A 24,022-nucleotide genomic window follows, 5' to 3' on the forward strand; every position below is an offset into this window, starting at 1 on the left:
ATGTCTCTTTATCTTGCTACACATTGAGCGGGAATGGTACTTCCTTTGCCAGGAGAAGAGGCTGGTGCACAGGTCCACTCTAACTGTAGTTCAGGGTTCTTCAGGTGAATTATGCTGTGTTTAAACCCCGCCGGTAAGTGTTAAATACTCCTTCCCCTCACTCATTTAGCACACAACGCACCGCAGGTCCCGCTCACAAACCTGGGCGCACAGAGTTTGAGAGTTCGGATTTTCTTCCCCAAGACAGCGAGCTGGGGCAGCGGCTGTGCCCCCCTCGGTCGTGTCAGCAAACACAGTCCTGGTTAACAACAAAAGCACTACAGCGAACCCCAAACACCTCTGAAAGCAAAGCTACCACGACAGCTTAATGAGAGGCTCTACCCCGTGCCAAGGAGCTTAATCACTAGAACCTGGTTCCCACAGCACTGAGTCACACCCCGCAGCGTGACTCCACCGCTACCGTAACCACCGCGCCTCGCAAAGCCCCAGCCGCGCGCTGCGGGAGCCACCAGGGCTCTCCAAGCGTCCCCAAACCCCAACGACCGCCTCACACCGGCGGCGGCGAGGGGCTGCCGGGCTGCCCCCGCTCCGCGCACCGCACACGGCGTGTGACAAGGGGCGGCTGCACCGGCAGGAGCGCAGGGAGAGCGGCCCCGGCGGACACCCCGGCCAAGCCCCGCCGCGAACCGCCGCCCCGGAACCGGACGGCGCCGCTCACGGCTGTGCCTAGCAGGCTGCGTTGCGGGGTGGCGGTTAGTTCCTGTAGCAGGCCGCGGCGGGGCAGGGGCCGGCCATGGCGGCGGTGTAGCGCGGGGCTGGGCGCAGGCGGGCACCATGATCATTGACAACGTGGACGCGCTCAAGTCCTGGCTGGCCAAGCTGCTGGAGCCGATGTGAGTGCGGGCAGGCAGGGCCGCGGTGCCGGGAGCGGGGCGGCGGGCGGCTCTTCCCTGCCCCGGCCCCCCCGGGACGGGGCTGCGTGCGGCACCGGGCCCTGCCCCAGCTCGGGCTGCCCCGGGCCCGGCCGTCGCCGCCGAGCCCATGCTGGGTCTACCGGGGTGCCTGGTTCAAAGGGCCCGGCCGGGAGTTAGGCTTTACGAGGGCCGGCGGGCTGAGCGCGGCCTTGCGTCCCGCGCCTCGGCCTCCGGGTGCCGCCGCGGGCCCGGGCCGCGAGGGCCTGTACTGTCCGCGGGACAGCCCTGGAACCGGTTGTGGGGCCGGGACAAGCAGCGCGTTCAGCGCTGACCCGCGCGGTGCGGCAGCGCTGGCTCCCCTGCCCCGCAGGAAGGTCCCCGCAGTGCCAGCTCCGCGGGTGACACCGGGCCCGGCTGGGGAGGCAGGACGCACGTTTGTAGTGTGCGGTTCATTGGTGTTTCCACGGGCACTTCTTTGTTTGTATTTAAATAGGCCCCAGAACTGCTCAGCTGCAGTCGTCAAGCAGAAGGCCTTTGGAATCCCGCACGATTGTCCTGCTCTCTTTATTCCGATAGTAGTTTTCTTTGGTACTTGCTGCGATCCCTCTGAAACCCGTTGGACCGGGGTGTAACTCTTGCTCCTTCCCCCTACATTCAGCCCCGTGCCCCGGTGGTGTCAGCACTAGAGATGGAGACAGAGACTCCTGGGTCCTGACAGACAGGGACTGGGGAGGGAAAACAGAAAAGTGCATGAGCCTGAAGAGGCAGAGACCTTATGATAACACCTGCAGACCTTGCAGTGCCTCCGTAAGGGAAGTTAATATGGATGGATCATTTCCTTTATTTTAAATAAGTTTATAGTCGGCTGCATGCGGGCACTAATACACAACATGTTCCAGAGTTCCACACAGTTTATTTCTCTTTGGGAGAGTGTGTGTAAGAATTGTAAGTTCTGTAAAGTTGTGGTTTCTTTGTTGTTAATTGCTGCATTTAACCCAGCTCTCATCAGGTGCTGGAACCAGCAGCAAGGTAGTTTGGAGTGGAGCTGCTTGCCTGTCTGCTGGGGGAAGGCTTGGTTTTCTCTAAGGAGTTGTCATCTGCATGTTCCTGTGCTTTGATGGGTGTCTTGGTGTTTGTATTTTCCCTTGAGGTCATTTTGAGGTCTATAGACTTTATGCTATTTCCTTTGATTTCCATAGTTAATGTCCTTAGAAAGTCCATACTCCCCTCTCAAAGTTAATCCTAAAGAATAAATATAAATCTTTAAATCATCAGTTTAGGTTTTTCCCTACCTGCTGAGAGCTTGCCTCTTCTGAGAGAGGCAAAATGAGGAGCTACTGCTGAGCCATTTGTTAGTCTAGTTTGTACTTTGAGGGGGTTTCTGGTCGTGGATGAGCTGTATTCAGTGTAAGGATCAGTGGCAGAGCATCGCTGCTCAGAGCTGGGTCTCTTTGACCTTCGTGAAGCTAGAGAAGGGCTTAGGTCCTGCATCTGTGTTAATAATTGAACCCTCGCAGACACTTTACCAGCATTAAAGGATTATTGCAAAAGTTTTAGGTTGGAAATAGTCCTTAGAGAAGGAAAACCCCACACCCAGTAACTGCAGCCATACAGAACATATCTGTGCATATTTGAATTGTGCTTTTGCATCTGTCTTTCTGAACTACTTTTCATGGTTATTTAATGCTTTGTAACCACTTTAACACTTCACAGTGGCTGTGCAGTTGGCTTTCCCAATGCTTGCTCTGCTGTTCCCATAATGCTGTACTGGTTGGTAGTTATGCTCAGGGAAAGCTGAGAAGCATTAGCATCTGCTCAGCTGCCCCAGAACTGGATCTCTGTGAAAAAGGGAGGTTGTTTGTCCTAAGCAAAGCTCAAGCAGGAACAATGCAGTAAGACATGGTGAGAGGTGGGAGGGAGCGGGGTGGTCATAGGGCAGCAAAAGTACTGTGCTGTAAGTAATAACAGCTCTGCTGGCAAGTCGGGGCAGTTTTGGGGTCAGAAAACAGGTCTTTGTTGCCAGGTCTTTGGTGGCTCTTGTCCAGTGCAGGGGTTGGCACACTGAGCTGAGCCCAGAACCCTTCTTTATCTCCATAGATGTGATGCAGACCCCTCTGCCTTAGCCAACTATGTCGTGGCATTAGTGAAGAAGGACAAGCCAGAGAAAGAGCTGAAAGCCTTCTGTGCTGATCAGCTGGATGTCTTTCTGCAAAAAGGTACCATGCTCTCTGCTTTGGCTGCTCAGTGGGTTTCATTCCACTGGTGGGATGAGGGAGGATGATGATGCACCATTGTTGCCTTCAAAATACTTCTTATCTGTGAATCTGATGTTTCTTGCAATGTGTGAAGGGATAAAGATCTTGTGATTTAAAACAAATAATAATAATAATCATCTCAAGATGCAGTTGTGCAGCTTGGACTGGCTCACGGTGGCTGGGAGGAAATCCTCAAGTCATTCAAGTCATGCTGCCAGAGGTTTGGTAACTTGTGAGACCTGGTCCATATTAATCTTTCAGGCTTCTGGTGAACATCTAGTAGTAATCTGGTTCAGATTCAAGATTTTAAACACTTGAAATTCTGACACTCACTGAGGAAGTTCTTATGCTTTTGTTTGTGATCTGATGCTGAACCGATGTTTAGTCCTCTGGGAATGATTTATTCTGATAAAAATTGTTGGAAGCAGCAGCTGACTGTAGTTAATGGAGTAACCGTGGACTTACTCCTTGATCATAAGTTTTAAGTCACACTTGCCCCTTAGAAAGTTTCCAAGTTGTAAATGGGATTTAAGGAGAAGTCTGTTTCTGTCTTTGCTGTACCTGATTAATTTCTTTGTCCAAATAAACAACAGAGTTCCATAAATGTAATTCCAGCTCCTTGAATTGAACTAATATTCATCAGTGTAAGGTTCTGCACTGAGCAGTCCACCTGGATGACTGTTGTTTCAGGGACTCCTCTGGTAAATCTAACAGTGCCCCTAAATCAATATTTAACAGTCTTGTCTTGAATTCTGTGTCCTCAGAAACCTCAGGGTTTGTAGATAAACTGTTTGAAAGCCTGTACACAAAGAGTTACCTTCCTTCACTCGAACCCCCGAAGGCGGATGCAAAGCCTGCGAGTCAGGACAAAGAAGAAGTCAAGGAGGAGGTAACTTCTTTTTTTGTTGTCTCCTTGCCTCCAATTTTCAAATTAGCCATTTGTGAGGCAAAATGTGAAAGAAAAATCCACTTTATTGTGATTAAGGACCTTTGCAGTCTGTGCATCTGAAGGGAAATGGAGATGACCATTCAGAGAACACTCGGGATCCCTCTGTAGAGCCTACTTTTGATACAGGTTAATAGCAATCCTGTCCGGAGCTCCTTGGCAATAGGAGCTAATAAGGGTTTGGAAGGCTTTAAGAGAGGGGGAAGAAACAAAACCATTCCAGAATGTTTTCTTGTTCAATTTTGTATATTCTGAGAGGAATAGAAATTGATCAAAATGTTTTCCTTAGTCCTTAAAATCAGTGAAATATGGTGGCCTCTGTAATGAGGGATAATTCCTTTTAAAAGTGAGGCAGTATTTGTTTGCCAGCAGTTCTTTCTTTTATCTTGCTTTCAAGTTACATTGGCAAAATTGAGATCAGTTAAGTTTTCAGAAAACCAGAGTGCTGTTTCCACAGTTGTCTTGAGCTCTTTGTATATTATGTATCCTCTGGTATCACCTGTCGAAGATGGTTTTTTCTTCTAAGTTGGTGATTTTCCAAGGGAAGAGACCTGTTCTCTGTGTTTGTAGCATCCTTATGTACCAGCTTTGAGAGAGAGTTGTAGAAAAAATTGCCATGGAAGTAAACTTTCTCTCTCTGTATTCTGATCACAGTCTGCAGAGATACTTTAGGCTGAATCTGTGTTTCAGTTACTGCTGGAAAGATGCAGATGAAGTCAGTGTATATGAAATTCAGGTCCTTTCCCCTCATAAGAGATGCTTGTGTCATGCAGTGTCAGGAGCAAAACCTGTTGCTCTCTATAAATGGACCACAGGGAGTGTGTTTTTCTGACAAGTGCTCTAAATGGGATGCAGACTGTAACTTGAACTAAAGCTTGGGGTAATTTTCTTTGTTTCTTCCTTTATTGGTAGTTGTCTCATAAACAGAATCACCAAGAGTCAGTTGAAGAAGAACGGGAAGGCAGGAAAAAGAAGTATTCCAGCCCGCAGAGAAGCCGTGCAGATTCCAGTGAGCACAGGTTAGTTTTTTGAACTCGTATATGAATATATTCTTCTGTATTTGCTGGGAATCTTGAACTGAGGGGTTTTACTACATAGGTAGTGATTTTTTTCATTAAAACAGTGATTTCCTCCTTGCTGTTCTGTCTCTGCAATGGATGCTGATAATGTGCATGAGAGCCCTTCACTAGGAGCTGGTCTCCTCTGAAGAAATGACAGTATTTTTCAAGTATTAATACCTTGGAATGTCACCAATTCCATTAATTCCATTTTTATGTACATGAAAAGCAGCGGAAGGGGGTTGTTAACACAGTGTCAGCATCACTTAAAACATGTTCTGTTTTGGTCATCTAACTTTCTCACCTTTCTGATTCTTCTTAGTCCTCCCTTTGCTTGTTTCTGAGACTTAGTAGAGCCTCCTCTACTCTGAGATTCTGTGCTTTTCTATGTAATTCTCTGTAAAGCCTGACTCAGATGTTTCTCTGCCCAGATTGGGTGGGAGGGATGAACAGTGGCTTGACTGATTGCAATTGAGAACTGCAATTGAGAATTTGGTTTCTGTTTTTGTAAATGTGCTCTACCTCTGTCTCTTCTAGAAGCAGAGAAAAAAAGAGAGATGATGGGAAATGGAGGGACTATGACAGATACTATGACAGGAGTGATTTGTACAGAGACAAGTCGAGCTGGCGACGCGGCAGGAGTAAAAGTCGCAGTAAAAGCAGAGGGTTGAGCCGAAGTCGTAGCCGCAGTAGGGGCAGAAGCAAAGACCATGATGGAAGCAGAAGTGCTGGTGAGTACCCAAGGTGCTGCTTTAGGAGAGCATCTCCTGCCGGTGATGTAGGTGACTCCTACATGCTGTATGGCCTATGAGGCTGTAGATGGAGCAAATTTCCAGAGCTTTGTGTTCCTGAAATGATTAATGAAGATGGTGTTCTTTGGAGCACAGCAATTAACAGGGTTGTTTTCTTCTTTGCTACCCTTTAATTTATCCACAGGTGTATACCAGAGCGGATGATCTTTGTGTGCTTTGGATATTGACAAGTCTGCTGAGTTCTTACTTACTTCCCCTCCGCTCTCCCCAAGGTTGATCTTCTTGAAAAAACAATGTCGCCCTCTTTGTGTTACTGTGTAGTTTTGGAGAAGGTTTCTTTGTAACTGAAAGTAGTTACTGTGTGACCCGTTCTTCTTCTAGGGCTAGTTCAGGTCTGTTGGAAAAAAACAGGGGCACAGACTGCAACAGATTTCCACGCATGTTGAGACACTGTTAAGCAGAGGGAGTAGATTTCTTGTTTTGGGTTTTCCCCCCCTCTATTTCTGCTTTAGAGGAGAAAGCTGTCATCCAGGATGGAGTAAGGACTACGAGTATGCATTTTGCAAAGAAAAAACATAGATTTCAAAGTTAAAACCCTGGTTGCCTTATGTTTAATTCTTATTCCATGGGTAAAACTGACTGTGGAAGTGCTTGCCCTGTTGTGTAGTGTCATCCTCTCAAGGCTCTGATGCAGAAACAAAGGATGAAGACTTTTACTTTTGGTTTTTGTTTTGTTTGTTTGTTTGTTTTTTTAACAGAGCACCGAGAGAGATCAAAATTCAAGACTGAAAAAAGTGATGCTGAAAGCTCCTATAATCCAGTGTCTGTGTCTCCCAGTATATCTAGTGAACAATATTCCTCTGCACAGTCTATTCCCAGTGCTGTTACTGTAATTGCACCTGCACACCATCTGGAAAACACAACAGAGAGCTGGTCAAATTACTATAACAATCACAGCAATCCCAGCCCCTTTGGCAGAAACCCTCCGCCTAAAAGAAGATGCCAAGATTATGATGGTAACTCTTAGTTTTCTGTTTCATACCTTATTTCAATTATTCTGTGACTATCTTTTTAGGTATTTACTAAATGCAGGCAGCAGGTGAGAATGCTGTAGCATGTTGCATGTGCCTTGTGTGTAAAAGATGCTGTATACAGCTTGTATTGTACTGAGGAAATAACTAGTCTTACTGGAAGCAGTTTACTTACAACTGGCAGTTGCTAGATAAGAACATAGAGAGTTTGTTCACAATTCTGTACATGATTGGCAAATAGTTCAGCCCATGCAGTTCTGGTAAAGATTGCAGGGAATGTGTTTCATGAAAAACAGGCAGAACTTCTGACTTAAAAGCTGTGGAGAAGCTTCATGACGGATGCATGTGTGTCTGTCTGCTTTATGGGAGATTATTTGGATTTGAGTTCTTTTGAAACCTCCTCTGCTGATGTGATGCTGGAAGACTGCATGTTTTCTTCAGTAAGAAATTCCAGCAAAACCTGAGATGCTGCAAATTGCTTACAACTAATTTTATTTTCTTCTCTCGATCGTCCTGTTCTGCAGAGCGAGGATTTTGTGTACTTGGTGATCTTTGCCAGTTTGATCATGGAAATGATCCTTTAGTAGTAGATGAAGTTTCCTTGCCAAGTATGATTCCTTTTCCTCCACCACCTCCTGGGCTTCCTCCTCCTCCTCCTGGGATGCTTCTGCCTCCTTTGCCAGGTCTACCTCGTAATATGAGGTTGCCAATTCCACAAACTCATCCACAGGCACCTCCTCCTGTTGTACTTCCTGTTCCAAGTAAGTCACAACGTTGCTCTGTGTTTCTTTGTCACTGAGTTAGAATGATGGCTTTTCCTAGAAGATCTGTGTGTATTTGAAGTAATGAGTTCAGGTTTCTTTGCTGGCCATGTGCTATTCAAATTACTTCCAAGTAATCCTGAAAAACCAGCTTGTAAAACACTACATTCCCAGCACTCCAATTGAATTAGATGCATGAGGCAGGAAGTGGAGGGGATATCTTTACCATTATTCCATAAGCTTGGTGGTGTTTGGATTGCTCACTGACAGTTGGATTACTAGCTTTTATTTCCTAATGCAAAGATGTTGAGATTTAATCTCCTAAAAGTTCTTATAAATCTGTTTGTGCTATATTTTCTGCTGCTGAAAAGCAGTATGTAATTGATACATCCAAGATCTTTTTATCTCAACAGTGACATCTAAATTGTTCAGCCTTTTTTTAATTACCTTACTGCATCTTATAATGTAAATTCTATGAAGAAATAATCGGATATGTGGTTACCCTGTTTCAGTACTCTCTACTCCAGCAACTCAGTGCAGACTGTGATAGTTGCGTCAAATAGCAGCAGCAGCTATGGGATGTGACATAATTTTGTATAGGATTGATCCTAAACTTTGAGGAACCTTTCAGTGGGTGGAGTTGGCTTGCTGTGGAGCGAACTGACAGTGCTCTCTGGTTGTAGTTGTCTCTTGGTGGGTTCTATAATGTAGGTCACTATCCTTTTGGAGTCCTATAATAAGGAATGTGTAGACAGTGGAAGCAAAGCAAAACCAGCCAGATAAATTCTGTGTCTGTGAATGCCTTTTGCCCATAGTTCTTGGTTTAGAACTCTACTCTAAATGTTGCTGTTGTGATCTCCTGCTCTGAGCAAGCCCTGATTCTCCAAGGCAGAGCTGAGGGAGAAGCTGCTTTAGTTAACACAAGCTCTAACGGAAGTAAACCTCTGGGGAAGAAAAGACACTTCCCCTTGCTTAAAGCTTTGTGCTTTCTGGGAAACAGAAAGGATGTTGGAATCAGGGTAACTTACCTGAACAGAGCTTCTCAATTTACCTTTACTGTAGTGGGGTTGTAAATATTGACAACCTTGACCTTGCTCAAAGCAAGGCACCAGCAAATTGTGTTGAATTGTTTGCACACTTTGTGTGGAGTTCCAAGTCTCAGTGATGCGTTCTGTGATGTCATTGTAGGACCACCTTTAACACAGTCAAGTTTGATAAATAACCGTGACCAGCCTGGGACAAGTGCAGTGCCCAGCCTTGCGCCCGTAGGACCAAGGCTACCTCCTCCCTTACCCCAGAACCTGCTCTACACAGTATCGGAACGTAAGCATGTACCTTTCTTTACCTTCTGCCTGAGATACACAGTTTGAAATTCCTCTGTTGATGTGTGATTGGAAATTATTATCTCTGTCTTCCTCCAGTACATACAAATCAAAAAGGAAGTCTGATGGCTTTCCTTGTGGGCAGCCCATCATCTGCTGTTACCCTTGAAGTAGCAGCAGTGTTCTCCTGCTGTGTGGGGAGCTCCCTTTGGGTGTCATATGCTCAAAGCAGTAAGGCCATTGAATAAGGGATCCCTTCATCTTCAAGCTGTTTAGCAGACCACCAGTAGGCAAACACGGATCTGCAAACCTGTAGTTACCATTTAATTTGGTTTTTATTCCTATCCAGTTTGGGCTACTACAGGTGAGAGGGGTAGGTTGGTTTCTTCCATCTGTGTATCACGATAGTCTACAGTTATCATATACACTAGTAGTGTCTTCCTGTCTTTTTTTCCAGAATCGACTCAGTTCTAGCTTTCTAACTTTAAAAGAAAATAAAGACGGCTCTTGGTGGACATGTCCATAATGTCCATCTTCCTTAACAGAGCTCAGGTTGTCAAAAGTGGAGGTTTATGAGGAGAAATAGAAAAACATCTGGAGAGTCCCAGATTGCTCCATTTAAATCCAACAATCTTACATTTCTTGATAATGAAAGAAGTAATGGCATTTACATGAGCAAAATAAGATAATTAAATCTCAGTGGTTTATAATATTCCCATCTATGGGTTTTCTTTAAGTATATATATATATATATATAAACATTCTGTATTCAAAGGAGGGTTCTAGTTCATGATCCATGTCATTCCCTTCATGACTTCCATGCTCTCACTCACTCAGGTATCTCATTAGATAATCTGGCCAATGGCCTCCAAATGCTGGCAGGCATTTAGATCTGCCAGCTGATTCTTTCAGCTTCAGAACTTCCGATGTGTGATTCTGTCTGTCTGAGCTGGCAGGGCACCACTGACTTTGGTTGCGTTATTCATTTCTGTTCTCCAGAACATCTGTGGAGACTCTCATGTCCTGTTCTTGGACTGCTATGGTAACAACTGCTGGTTGCCTCTTACAATCGATCTGGCAAGCCATGGAGGAGGAACTTGTGGTTCAGATTCTGCAAGGTTAATCAAAGTTCTTGGCAGAGTCTGAAACTAAAGTGTAAAACATGCATATTGCAGTTCTGGGCAGCTATTTTGCATTATAGAATCTTTATTGCTGCTGTGGAGTAAGGAGCTGAAACTCTGAATGCCCCAAGTCTGCCAGACCCCATTGTGCAGGCATTAATTTCTGTTCCAGGAAGTATACTGTGTTTCTATGGAAGCTTTTCACAGACTTCATTCATTCTAGTTGTTGTATGGCTTTTCCTTTTTATGGTTGGAAAAATGCATCATCCTTGAAGTAGACCTTGGGCTGGAGGAATGATATGGGTCAGTTCTGTCATCTTGTCTTCTCCTGGTTATCCCTTTTAATCAAAATAATTATTAGTACCTTACTAGAGGTAGGCACCTGATGTCACTCTACATAAACTAAGAGAATTGATAGGTAAGTATTGGTCAAATCACCTGATTTCTCAGCTTTCTTTGATTAAGTACATTCTTCCCCAGAAATCCTTTTCAGAAGCAAACTAGATTGTTGGGCAGCAAAGGCAGAAAATATCTGTGCATCTTGGGTCCTACAGAGTAAATGCTCAGACTGAATCTTCTGTTGTTCCCCTTGTAGCATGGTCAGATGTTTTGAATGTTGACGTACGTTTCTCATTCCATTTTCAGGTAGCTCATCAGCAATACTCAGGTTAAAAACCAGAAGTGAATGTGCCCGAATAGACTTTGGTGTAAAGTTCAGTTGAGGGTTTTAAATGGCTAAACACTGGCTGCACATCCTCTTTCTCCCACCTCTTTAACCAGAACCAACTTGCACATCCATGCATTTCCTTAATGGAAAATTAACCCTGAGTCTTAAACTCGCGTAAAAAAAAATCCTTTCATTTCTCTCCTTTTTTTATAGATACATATGAGCCAGATGGCTATAACCCCGAAGCTCCTAGTATTACCAGTGCTGGTAGATCTCAGTACCGACAGTTCTTTACAAGAGCACAAACGCAACGTCCAAATCTAATTGGCCTAACATCTGGGGAGATGGATACAAATCCAAGAGGTAGGAAGGGTTTCTAGTCATTGCTGTTGCTATTTTTCTCCAAGACTGTCAACACCTATTTTGTCCTTTTTCAGGCTAAAGCAGTAGTTTTTCTTACTGATGTAGTATTTCAGAGCGATTTTCATACATCTCTACCTTTTTTTTTAATGCTAATACAACTACATTATAGTCAAAGCAGCCTTTTTGATTAAAAAATAACCACTTGCTTGGGAATGTTATGAGGGGCTTGCTGGTTGGGTTTTATTCCTCTTTAGCCTGTGAAGGCACTTTTCAGATGCTGGGTGCTTCTAGAAATAAAAGTGGTGCAGAAAGGTAGCTTTAAGCAGTATGGTCTTAAAACTGCTTTGGTTTGCCAAGGGTGTGTTTAGGACCTGGGGCACAGAGGTGAGGATCTGCAGTACTTGCCCAGCTGTTGGGGTGTTAGTGCCAAGGGGAGCTGTCACGGCATGGGTTTGCACTTGAAGGGTTGGCCCTGCCAGGCAGGCACTCTCTCCAGCAGGCATTGCAGGTGCCATTCCTCCTAGCACAAGGGAATCCCAGTCTGCATTTAAGTGATTCTGAATCCTTAACCAGATGGATGTGGATGTTGTCTCTCAGTGGTGACATGCTCACAGTATCTTCCCAGGGGAGAGAACAAGTCAAGGTTCTTTGAGGAAATGTTTGCTTTGTTAGTGTAACTTTCTCTTTCCCTCCTGCTTTCCCTGCCCTGATCCTCTAAAGAAAAGATGTTAAATTTCAGTGTTTACTATTACTTCCATGTTTCTTGCTCCTTAGATAAGATAGACACTTGTTTTCAGTATTTCCTTCCAGTGACTCATCCTGGAAAGAATATGGTTAAATATTGTTGCAGAAATGGCTCTTGCTGTCTGCATCTTAGTGAACATCATAAGGGTAGGGTTGGGTTTTATTGCTGGCCCCAGATTCTCTCTCAGAACCCATTGCAGCTGTGAGGCATGGGTGAGTGCTCAGCAGTGATGCTTGCGAAGGCCTGTTTCACTGCCTCTGTCACATGTGTGGGAAGGGTTTACTCTAAAATCATCCCTGAAGAAAGATTGATGCTCTACCCTGAAACAAACAGTCTTTGTTCTCACTAGCGTAAGCAGCCGAGCTCTGGCATGTATAAAAGCCACAGAAAATTGACTTATAACTCAGACTTCTTTTTAGGAGCTCAGTATTTGGTGTAGACAGGACACTAACAGCAATAGGAGAATCTTAAGAAGGTTGTAAATAAATACTTGGCAAACTGTGATCCAGTGCTTTAGCTTTGGGCTTGCAGAAGTTGGTTCAAACTTTAATGTCTCAGAGAGCAAATTTCATGCCATAGTTGTGCTTGATTAGTAGCTTGTTCCTGAAAACTGGATGGAGGATAACAGCGGAGGTAGATAGCTGTTAGAGGAAGGGGTTCTTGGTTGCTTTTTCACTGTCAAGGGTATAGAGTGAAAGTTGGCTCCAGCATGTGCCACATTGCAAAGCTCTGACCTGAAGTCTGGAAACCCAGCCTTGATGTTCTGCCTTTTTATTTTCCCCTTTTTCTGCAGAATGTGAACTTTAAGTACCTCAAAGATGGAGGTTTAGCTTTGTTTCTTCAAGCTCTAATACTAAGCTTAAATATCAGTAAAGATCAAATCTCATCTCTACTGGCTGGACTAAATGTTTTCCTCAAGTTGTTAAACTAGCAAGGGGTTTCTGAAGTAACTTCATAAACAAACCTGACCAACTTGATAAAGTTATCTTAATTTTCATGGATTTAAACTCAACCCTGTTCTGCTGTTTAAGTGAAAGCTTGTCTGTCTCCATTGATGTCTGGTAAGTAACACAGGCCTTTCCTTTCCTCCAGCTGCCAATATCATCATCCAGACTGAACCTCCCATCCCCATTACAAATAACAGCAGCAACGTAACTAGAGTTGTCCTTGAACCAGACAGCCGGAAGAGATCTCCAAGTAGCCTGGAATGTCCACCATTGAAGAAACCATGGCTGGGAAAGTAAGAAATAACAACTGCACTTGGCTAACTGGAATGCACTTCATTGCTGTCAGTGCTGTGAACCACCAGGATTCACTGGTCCTTGTAACTTGAGCTGGTTGGGTCAGAAAATATGTGTCCCCATCACATGGAGCCCAAGTATTTGGTGGTGGGAGGAGCTCTCTTTCGTTAATGTCTAGAGCATATACTTTCAATGAGAGAAGTAAGAGTTAAATGTACATTAACAGTGGCTGCCCTGCCTCAGTGCCTGTCTGAGTGGCTGTCTTGTTCTTGTTTCCTCCAGGCAAGCAAATAACAACCAGACCAAGCCAGGGTTTTTGAAGAAGAATCAGTATACGAACACAAAACTGGAAGTTCGGAAGATTCCCCCGGAGCTGAACAACATCACACAGCTCAATGAGCACTTCAGCAAGTTTGGAACGATTGTAAACATCCAGGTAAAAAGTTTGGGTTTATGCCTGTGTGTAGGTGTGGGATTTGTTCTGAAGCATTCTTGAGTATTGCAGCTGAACTATGTTCCTTGAGAAGTCCTGATGGAGGCTGGCTGGGAGAGTAGGTCATCAGTTCAGAGAAACCTTTTCGTGGTCTCTGTATTATCGTCTCAGTTCTGTAACAGTATGTTTGCTTCTGCCTTCAGGAGGCCTGACAAAATTTTAAAGGCTTGCAGGTTTAATAGAATCTGAATCAGGCTTCTGAGCAACTTGTATACAGTTTTTGAGAGATCTTCTAACAATTTCTATCTGTTTGATAGCCCTGTGGTAAGTCATAGCCATGATTTTGACAAAGATGCTATAGGGGAGTCTTTACGTGCTTCGGTTTATTTCCATTTGGCATCCTAGAACTGACTCCAGTTCAGTGCTGTGCCCTGCACTGAAAAAAGGGCAGTGGCACTATACAAGCTCTTATTTTACCACATATAGGTTGTGCCTCAAGTACATGGAGCATTTGACGTAAGGTGCTTGGCTTTAGTTACGTAGAATGTTTTACCTGTATTTTGAGCTGTTAATATCATTGGGTATCCTACTCATTATTGCAAATTATCTGTAGATTGGTTTGCTACCTGTTTTATTCCTTGAGAAGTAACACATTCTAATGAATTTCTGATTTAGGTTGCTTTCCAGAATGATCCCGAAGCTGCTCTGATTCAGTACTTGACTAACGACGAGGCTAGGAAGGCAATCTCCAGCACAGAGGCAGTTCTAAACAATCGCTTTATAAGGGTCCTGTGGCACAGAGAAAGTGAGCAGCAGCCCCCGCAGCAGCAGCAGCAGCAGACACCCCCACAGCCTCTTCATCAGCAGCTTCACCTTCAGCAGCAACCCCTGACCCCATCTCCGGCTGTAACAATGCACAGCAACCTGTCAAAGGTACCATGCTGCCCCACACCACCAGCTGAGCAGTGAAGGCTGTCAGTGCTCCTAAATATCTGATGTGTCAAACAAGCAGGGTATATAATCTTCAATGTTTTAATATCTGTTGATACACCCACAGGTGATGAATAAGCCACTGGCATCTGGTGCCTATGTCCTTAATAAAGTCCCAGTGAAACGTCGCCTTGGAGCAGGAGGTGGAAACCAGTCTGAGTTGAGCCAGGCCGGGGCTGTGGCGGAGGATTCTCAGGTATGTTTGTGGAGGTTGACCATCTTCATATGTTCAGTTAAAGCTTTGGCCCCTTAGCTAAGAAGGAATTGACAGATAGAACTTCCAAATTGTTCCCTGTTGGTTTTGTTTCTTCTCACTAATGTTCCATCCAGCCATGATCAGTCACTTCTTCCTGGTTTCCTTAGCTCTTTATATAAAACGGGGACAATGACTTCAGCAACAGAATCAGCATTTTAAGTATCGCCAAATATTTTTGGCAGTGTTTCATAGTAAACAAATTTGACAGCCTGTACATGATGCCAGCGTTGTGTTGGTGAATCTAATTGCTTTTCCAGTGAGTTTTGAGCTTAGGCTGTGCTTGAACAGTAGTGCTGGAAGCTTATAGAATACTTCTGCATAGAGTTCAAGCTGATACATTTCAATTCACACTGATGCCACAGTGCAGCATCTCTTTCTTTTAAGAAAGGCAGTATGCAGGTGACTCCTGCTGTCTTATTTGATCAGAAAGCATGATATTAGACTATGACAGCCAAGCTGAATATAATGCAGAAGCAGATCAGCTTTGGTGGTCTTCCTAGTGGTATCAGAATACAGAGGGAGCTCTGGATGAAGAAGGAAATAAACTATCTTATGCAGAAATACCTTTTAACACAAGCATTTAAGCTGATTTGCTTACAAGCAAGCTGACTGTTAGATTCGTATGTTTGTGTGTGTTTCCGTTGCCTTGGTTTTCCTGTCTCATGGCACAAATCTGGACGTTTGTGTTTCTGTTTCACCAAACACGTTCCTCCAGAATCCATTGATGGTGCATCACGGTTTTTTAAGCTATTACATATTTCTCTGTGTGTGATTTTGCTATTTCAGGCATTTCCTACTTCAACAAGTCACTCAAAAATGGTTTACAGTACTTCAAACTTAAAGACGTCTCTGAAGCCTGGTGCAGGGTCTAAACCTCATGATGTGCAAGAAGCCCTTAAAAAAAAGCAGGTACTTTACTGTTCACTGCCTGACAGACAGTATTGTGATCAAAGTCCATTACAAAGAAAGGTTTGATAGGCAGCTTACACCTCAAATATCACTGTGTAGCTTCATAATCTAGTGTAGGCTTTGTCACTGTTATTGGGCTATCTCACAAGTGTACTGCGGTTAATCATGGGTAAGGGAGTGTTCCTTCTGGGGTGTCTTACTTGAGGCACTTGGTCATGTGGGGATTTTCTGGGCTTTCTTTGGCATTTCTCTTCAGGTATGAGACACTTAAATGACAACATAGGATATGTATCTGAAGAGGACAAGAATTTAGTAGGGCACTTCACAGCAGGAAGTTAGCAACTCTGATCTGGAAAAAACCCCCAATACGCATGCTTGTGTATTTTATACTTGTGTGTTTTGCAGACAAGTAGTTTTCATTATGGCCTTCACTTCTATAGCTTGAAGAAGAAAATATGATGTCTGTAAGTGCATATAATGCTAGACTGCTTTTTACTGATTGAAATAATTTCCTTCTCATTTAGGAGGCAATGAAACTCCAACAAGACATGAGGAAAAAGAAGCAGGAGATGTTAGAAAAACAAATTGAATGCCAGAAGGTAAGTCTGGAATGTCTTCTAGTAAATATCCTGCTTCTGTAGATACCTGTCTGTTCAGTGTTGTTTTTCCTGGAATTTTATATTCATGCTCTTTTTAATAATACATAGATGTTGATATCCAAGCTGGAGAAAAATAAGGCCATGAAACCAGAGGAGAGAGCAGAAATAATGAAGACCTTAAAAGAACTAGGAGGAAAAATATCTCAGTTAAAGGATGAACTAAAAACTTCATCTACACCTTCTACACAATCAAAACTGAAGTCCAAGACAGAGGTATTTATTGCACAAGACATTTGCCTGCCTGTCTCTTGCAACCGTTTCTAATACGGTGTCCTAAAAATGCAGCAACATTAGATCAAAACACTTGCAAGCAGTATTTTGAATTTGAGGGTGATAACCATGGGTGAGCAAGCTATGGTTTTAAGGAGCTTGGGTGACCTAGTTTTTCCTGTAGCTCATTCAAGCTTGTTCCAGTTCTGAAGCAGAGGGTTCTGGCTCTTTCAGAAAATGGGCTGGGGGAGGGCCATGGGGGCAATCCAAACAACTGAATGTAGAGGAAGGCATGGATATTGTGCACTGATGTGTCTGTATCCTTCACATAAATGTATTGCTGAAGACATGGAATAAAACATTAAAAGCACATATTACAGTTCTGCTTTTCCCTTCTGTTTTCTCTTTCTGCACCTTTTCTTGAAGGCACAAAAGGAGCTCTTAGATGCAGAGCTGGACTTCCATAAGAGACTCTCTTCTGGAGAAGATACAACTGAACTGCGAAAAAAGCTAAACCAGTTACAAGTAGAGGTGAGTTTGTCTGGATTAATGCTTTTAATGTGTTTATATAAATGTTTTAAATCCTTTCAAAGTGAGGATGGATGTGTACATGATTTGCTTTCTGTAATCAGGCTGCCCGCTTAGGCATTTTGCCTGCTGGTCGAGGAAAGACTGTGCCAGCCCAAGGAAGAGGACGAGGACGGGGTCGTGGTGGCAGAGGAAGGGGGATGTTGAACCATATGGTGGTGGATCACCGTCCCAAAGCACTAACAGTTGGAGGCTTCATTGAAGAGGAAAAAGATGAATTGCTACAGCACTTCTCTGTAAGTATGAGGTCACATTAAACAAAGAAAAACCTGAAGAGGAGAGTTGTTGCCGAGCTGTAAATCTGAGGTTAAGTAGGTAACCAGTACCCTGAATGTGTGCTTACTTGTGAGGAGAGGCATGCTAAGAACATTGCAAACAACTGCTCCTTGTCCAAATCCTTGAAGATGCAAGTCTGTTGTTTCTATTAGTGCAAATAGATCAAAGACTTCATGCTAAATTCACAAACAGGGTATAGACATGCAGCTTCAAGAGTTATCAAGGGTGTAAATGTAATGGTTTTTATAGCTGCTTTACAATAGCTGCCCAATGCATTCCTTTAATGGCCAAAGCTAAATAGCTTACTTTTCTTCATTCTGCATTTAAGTAGTTTAAAACAAGAGGTCCTAAACAGGACATCAATTTTGAAGTAGCTAAATTTGTTAGCAGACTCAGGGTAGAGCATGTAGCTCACTGGTTTGTGGACCAAGTTAACAGATTTGTTAGCGTTGTAACAGAGGTAGCATCATAAAGGGAAAACTGGTTTTACATTTCCCTCAGTTACTCTTTCCAGAATGAAATGTTTACAAACTTTACACGTGGAAATGTCTTGGAGAGATACTTCATAAATAGGCACAGCGTGAAATCCAAGCTTGATCAAGTCAGTTTGGTGTTTCTGGATGCTCTCTGCAAAGCAAGTGACAGAAAACTGGTTTTGTGGAGCCCTACCCTTTCAAGCTGGGAACAGAGCAGCAGCAGGGCTCAAGAGATAGCTGGTAGCCTGGAAGCTCATTTGTTTCTGGTTTGGGCAGGAACAGGGAGCTCTGCAGTTTTCCACACAGTGGGGTAGGCTGTGTTCTTAGGGAAGCTGTTACTCTGCTTTAGCCTCACTTCTTAGTAGGGTAGAGGCCACCGCTACTGCTTTAACTGGAGAAATTCAGTGAAACTGTCTATAAATTAATACACATTTCCTTTCCTCCTGTACAATTAAGCTCTGCTTACTAGAATAAATCCAAGCTTTTGCCCACAAACACAGGTACAAATGCTGCAATGTTGCTGCAGGTGAGACTTCTTTGGCTCTCTCTTCTCTGTCCAAAACCCAGGGTTTCAGTGGTGCTTCAGTACAGTGTAGTTGTAGCACATGGTGATGGTGAGTTTGTACGAGAATGTTACTGCTGCTCCTAATGGAGTTTTCTCTCATAGAAATTTGGAGATATTGAAGACCTCCAAGAGGAGGATTCCCCATTAAGTGTAGTTCTGACTTTTAAGTCTCGCTCAGAAGCTGAAAATGTAAGTAGAAAAACTGGTTATTTTTTATTTTCCCCCACAGTTCTAAAATAAGAATTTTTAACTACTTCTGTCTGCCTTTGTATTGTAAAATATAGCAGGCTTAGCACATAGTGTCGCTGAAGGGGAAGGTACCTCCTATTTACCTTAATAGTAACCTGGCTGTTTTGCTGGTAATTGTTCAGAGCTCTGCTCAGCTTTCCAGCTTGCTGGTGCAGGAAATTATTTAGAGGCTGAGGCTTAAGTGACATTGCATTATAAAAAGGGCATGGAACTGTTGGAACAAGTCCAGAGGAGGGCCACAAGGATGATCAGGGGACTGGAGCACCTCCTGTATGAAGACAGGCTGAGAAAGTTGGGGCTGTTCAGCCTGGAGAAGAGAAGGCTGCGTGGAGACCTCAGAGCAGCTTCCAGTGTTTAAAGGGGGCCTACAAGGATGCTGGGGAGGGACTCTTCATTAGGGACTGTAATGACTGGACAAGGGGTAATGGGTTAGAAAAACTGGGGAAGTTTAGATTGGATATAAGGAAGACGTTCTTTACTGTAAGGGTGCTGAGGCACTGGAATGGGTTGCCCAGGGAAGTTGTGAATGCTCCATCCCTGGCAGTGTTCAAGGCCAGGTTGGACAGAGCCTTGGGTGCCATGGTTTAGTGTGAGGTGTCCCTGCCCATGGCAGGGGGGTTGGAACTGGATGATCTTAAGGTCCTTTCCAACCCTAACTATTCTGTGATTGCTCTCAGAAGACGAAGTGGATGATTATGGGTTATGTGTTTGAATCTTCAGCAGTGGATCCACATGATGTTAGCTCTTTGTTGAGGGTCTTAAAAATTCTGTGCTTGACCCTCTTTCTGAAAACCTGTTCATTTAAAATCCAACCTAGGCTGCTAACCAGGGATCCCGCTTCAAAGACCGAAGGCTACAGATATCATGGTACAAACCAAAGGTACCTTCTGTGTCCACAGAAATTGAGGAAGAGGAGTCTAAGGAAGAGGTATGAGAATATGTTACTAACCCAGTCACTCTTCTGGGAATCTAACAGCCAGGAGCTCTTGTAGGATACAGTTTTGTGTTTACTGAAGAGGTTTCATAAAAGCTGTTTGTGCAGCACAGAAACGTGGCTGGTTTTAAGAGTCAGGTGTAACTTTCACCCTTTAGAAAAGGGGGGGAAAATAAACACTGTCTGGGTGGGATGTTGATTTGTCAACTGCAAAAGCAAACCTCGTGGTCTCTGTATAGAGGCTGCTAGTCCCTTTACTTCATGGTATTGGTGCTCTGCTGTAGGATAAGTTATGTGTGTTCTTCCCTGTAATTATCAACACTTCAAGCTTTCAAGGGTTTTTCTGCTAAGGCATTCAACAGACAGCTGTTGTTCCATAGGGTGTGGGGTGGTTGATTCTCACGTCTCTTGCAGTTGGGCTTCTTTTCCTTTTCTGCTATGTGAGGCTCGTGTTCTGTCCACAAAACTTGTTGCATGTGGCAGTGTGCGTTTTGTGAGACACACAGTGAACAGACCCTGATGCAAAGCAGAGCTGATGCTGTGCTACATTTGGTGACACGTTTCCTAGGTTCCAGAGTGGAACTTCTCTCTGTAAAAGTACATTTTTCCTTTGTCTAGGAGACTGAAACCTCAGATTTATTTTTGCACGAAGATGATGATGACGATGACGAAGACGAGGATGAATCCCGTTCTTGGAGAAGATGAAACTTGATGTTGGAAATGTATCATTTTAGGAATTTAGTTCAGGCTACATCTTTTAAACATTTATTTAAGGAAGTTTGATGAGCCAAAAAAGCTTTACTTTCTTTTCAAACCACAGGATTTAAAGTGGGCAAAGTTTGTTATAGAACATTTCGGATATAGAGCTGTGATCCTGAGCTAGCCAAAGGCCCAGTAACTTTTTACATGATTATCAAGCTCACCAGGGTGGTGATTTTCTTTTTTTTTTTCCTATTTAAGAAGGATAAAAAGAGGGGGGAAGATACTAGTATTTTCTTGTCCTCTTCTTTGTCACCTGTATTACCTTGCTTTGGGTTTTTTATAACATGATTGATTTGCTAGTTTATAATTGAAAAGATATTACAGGTTTTATTTAGCAATATTATGGGGTTAGGGGAAAGACAAACTTTCATTAAATGTTATGAAAGAAAAAATTGCCTCATTTGCTAATTGAAAAAGGGTAGCATTTTATTTCATACAGAATCACACTGTAGGAATTACTTGTGGCTAGATTCGTAAGTCATGTATTTCGGTATGTTTGAAAGCCACAGTTTCTATGTCCTGCTTTTAGTGAGAGGAGATGGAAGAAGTGATCTAACAGGGTATTATCACACAGACCAGTTCACTCTGTTTCTTCAAATTCTGCTTCAGAGAAAACATCAGCAGTGACACGTGGATGAATTTTCTCTCACTGTTGATTTTCTTCTGTAGTTTCAGTGTAAGGTTCAAGTTGAAGTTGCTGTTCTCTCCATTCAGTATTTGTGAGTATGAATGTATTGAGTTCCATACCAACTGAACTGGCAGCCACCTCCCAGCCGATGGCAACTCTTCCTCCTCTCCCTATTACCAAATGATGTTCAAACCAAATCCAGGAAGCATTCAGAGCAACAAGAGCAGCAGAATGTCAGTGTCTGCTCAGCAGCTGGCAGCAAACCAGGCCTTTGAGGGAAGAGTCTTCAGAGACGTTCAGAGCTGCTTTTGGAAGGTCATTAATTCATCTCCAAGTAGAGTTCTGTTCTGGCACATTCAGGATGAGCACCATTGCATTCTCAGTTGCCTTACTGTTGTAGCATTACAATCACACACCCCCCACCCAGGATGGTGTGTGTTGTAGTAGCTGCGAGGATAAGTTCAGAGGCTCGAGCTGTGTGTCTTCACTGGTACGTGGCTCTGCAGCTCATGAACGTGTCACCCAGCACCGTTTTCCTTGGCTGCCCATTTGTACTCACACTTTTCAGTACTTCATGTACATTTCTCTACAAAATAAGCAGGATGTCAGTGCAGAGGTGCTCTCCTCTTGGGTAACCAGCTTCCTTACCAGGGTAATTCCCAGCAAGTTCCTAATTGAAGAATGATACGACATTAAAACCTTTAATGGCCCTGGCTCTGACTGTGGGCAGTGAAAGGGAGCTGAGCATGCCTTTGGGTTCACAGCGCCCTGCCCTTGCCACCCTTGTGCCAGATTTGTGGTGTATCCAGAGTCAAACCTGTACCACTTCCTGTTGCTGTGTCACCTGAAGGGAGTTTGTCTTTCAGTATTCTGTCTCTTCGCACTGAAACTCCCTCTTCATGTATTAGGACTCTCTGCTAATGCTGAGGCTAAATTAGAGACACAAAGAAACAAGGGGAAACCAACCCTATGTGCTTAGGAGACTGTCCGGCTGTTCTCCCCTCATATCTAATGTGATGTCTGTGGCTTGCTCAGTGTATATTTTGAAGAATCCATTGCAGCAAACGTTTGAGTCCTGACAGTTTAAAAAAGAATAGAGGGAACAAAAGGATTTATATATTTTTTTTGTACAGAGTTTTTTCTTAAACTGTATAATTTTGTAAATACTTTGCTTTTTTTGTGTACTAAAACTACCAGCGGATAGATTTCAATAAGAATTGTTGTATTTTTGTATTTGGGAAATGATAATTACAGTGGATGAATGGAGCTGTAGTTAAAACTGCAGTAGCCTTTGGTGCAGGTTAGAATGGGATTCCTTTTCATATGGTTTAGGTGGGAAGTGGCACCCAGTAGGCACATGCTGTGCCTGTTAACAGGCCCCTGTGTGTGGAGGGTGAGGAAGGGAAGGGTTGGGATAGCTTCAGTTGCACGTTCTTTGAGAGCTTCATGTGGTTTGTGTATTTTCCCTAGCAGGCTGACAGCAGTCCTCAGGTGACATCCCAAATGCAATTCCTAATTGCCGAGGCACTGGAGTGAGTGGTACCAGAGCTTGGCCTGGGCACTGGAAGCAGCAGTTGTGTGAGAGGGGTCTAAGTGATGGGCAGAAGAGCGGGGCCTGGCTCCTGGTGAAGTGACCTTCAGTTTGCTGAGGCTTGGGGAGCTCCCTCTATTTTAGCCTCTATTGAACCACTGGGGGAGGTGTTAGTTTTGGCTGTGGGTGAGGCGGGGGGGGGCAGCACAGCTTGCTTTAGTCTTACAGCAACACTTGAAATTCAGGTGTATTTTCAGGGAGTACCTTGGGCAAATGTTATGACCAGGAAGGAATTCATGTGCACCAGCCAGTGTTTACAGGCAATGTGGATCTAGGTGTTACGGGTCTGAGCCTGGGCTATGAGCACCAAGGGAGGGTGTTAGGAAGAGTTTTACCTCCCCTTCACTGTGGCACTACCCAAAGCAAAAATAGAAGCAGCAGGGTAGCTGAGGCAGTGGCCTGCAGGGGCTGAGAACCCTGCTCTTACCAAAATCATGTGAAAAGGAATAAAGATGCTCTCGGTGTATAGTAACCTTGTACTATAGTTTTTACAAATTGTGAACTTGTGTAATAGTATCATAGGAGATATTGTTGGATTTCTAACTGTTTATACATTTAAATTCCTATATGTAATGTTTGTTTTATTGATTACAATCTGAATTTCTAAGCTGCATGTTGACTTTTTGCAATAAAGTTACGCTATGAAATGGTTCAAGGTTTAGAAAAGACAAAGAAACTTCTAACTTAAATAAACTGGGCAGCAGAACCATTCAAAAAAGCTGACACCCATCACCAAAAGAGCGTTATCACTTTTTTGGGGGAGGTATGGGTGTGGAATGTGCGTTGTGTGAGTTTGGTTCAGTAAATAGCCTGGGCAATATGTGCAGGTGCACGGGGAAGGAACTTCAGATGTGCCAGCTCCAACCCCTCTGTGTATTGACCTGAAACCTGATTTATTCTGTTGCTAACCTTACTCTTGGGGTTTGCTTCTTTCACAAGTTTCCATCACTTCCTTCTCTTTCCTGTGGTTTCCATCACTACAGCTCTTTGTTAGTGCCTCGGTTTTTAAAAGCCTTTTCCCTCCCCTTCTCTGTCTCCTTGGGGGGCTGGGATGGGTTTGGAAAACAGACTCGAGATCTTACAAGGACAGGAACCTTTCTTTCCTCCTTCTGTCACTGCCCTCTTGCTTTGAGGAGCAGGGGCAGGAGTGGAAGGCGCTTGCTCATCTGTTTGACGGGTTAAACCTTAAAACGGGAAGTTTAGGTTGGATATAAGGAGGAAATTCTTTACTGTAAGGGTGGTGAGGCATTGGAATGGGTTTCCAATGAAGCTGTGAATGCTCCATCCCTGGCAGTGTTCAAGGCCAGGTTGGACAGAGCC

The 24,022-nt window shown here is 43.9% G+C and overlaps 1 protein-coding gene across 6 annotated transcripts; it reads left to right on the forward strand.

Moving 5' to 3' along the window:
- Positions 1-731: 731 nt before the first annotated feature.
- Positions 732-23,425, forward strand: RBM27 (RNA binding motif protein 27). 6 transcript variants are annotated; one of them, XM_062638192.1, is made up of 21 exons: positions 732-893; positions 3,012-3,130; positions 3,934-4,058; positions 5,028-5,134; positions 5,711-5,904; positions 6,684-6,941; positions 7,481-7,717; positions 8,906-9,040; positions 11,041-11,190; positions 13,028-13,175; positions 13,459-13,612; positions 14,285-14,542; positions 14,667-14,795; positions 15,642-15,764; positions 16,289-16,363; positions 16,472-16,636; positions 17,060-17,164; positions 17,266-17,457; positions 18,641-18,727; positions 19,605-19,715; positions 20,340-23,425. In XM_062638192.1, exons 1-21 carry the CDS (start codon positions 835-837, stop codon positions 20,424-20,426), a joined length of 3,018 nt encoding a protein of 1,005 aa, XP_062494176.1. In that variant the 5' UTR covers positions 732-834; the 3' UTR covers positions 20,427-23,425. The 6 variants fall into 6 exon arrangements, with proteins under 6 accessions (XP_062494176.1, XP_062494179.1, XP_062494182.1 ...); XM_062638195.1 differs by having other exon boundaries at positions 5,714-5,904; XM_062638198.1 differs by lacking the exon at positions 11,041-11,190.
- Positions 23,426-24,022: the final 597 nt, after the last annotated feature.

This window comes from Pezoporus occidentalis, unplaced genomic scaffold (genome assembly GCF_034315485.1).
Source record: "Pezoporus occidentalis ecotype Australia unplaced genomic scaffold, CSIRO_AGI_Poc_V1 ctg55, whole genome shotgun sequence".
Taxonomy (NCBI): domain Eukaryota; kingdom Metazoa; phylum Chordata; class Aves; order Psittaciformes; family Psittacidae; genus Pezoporus; species Pezoporus occidentalis.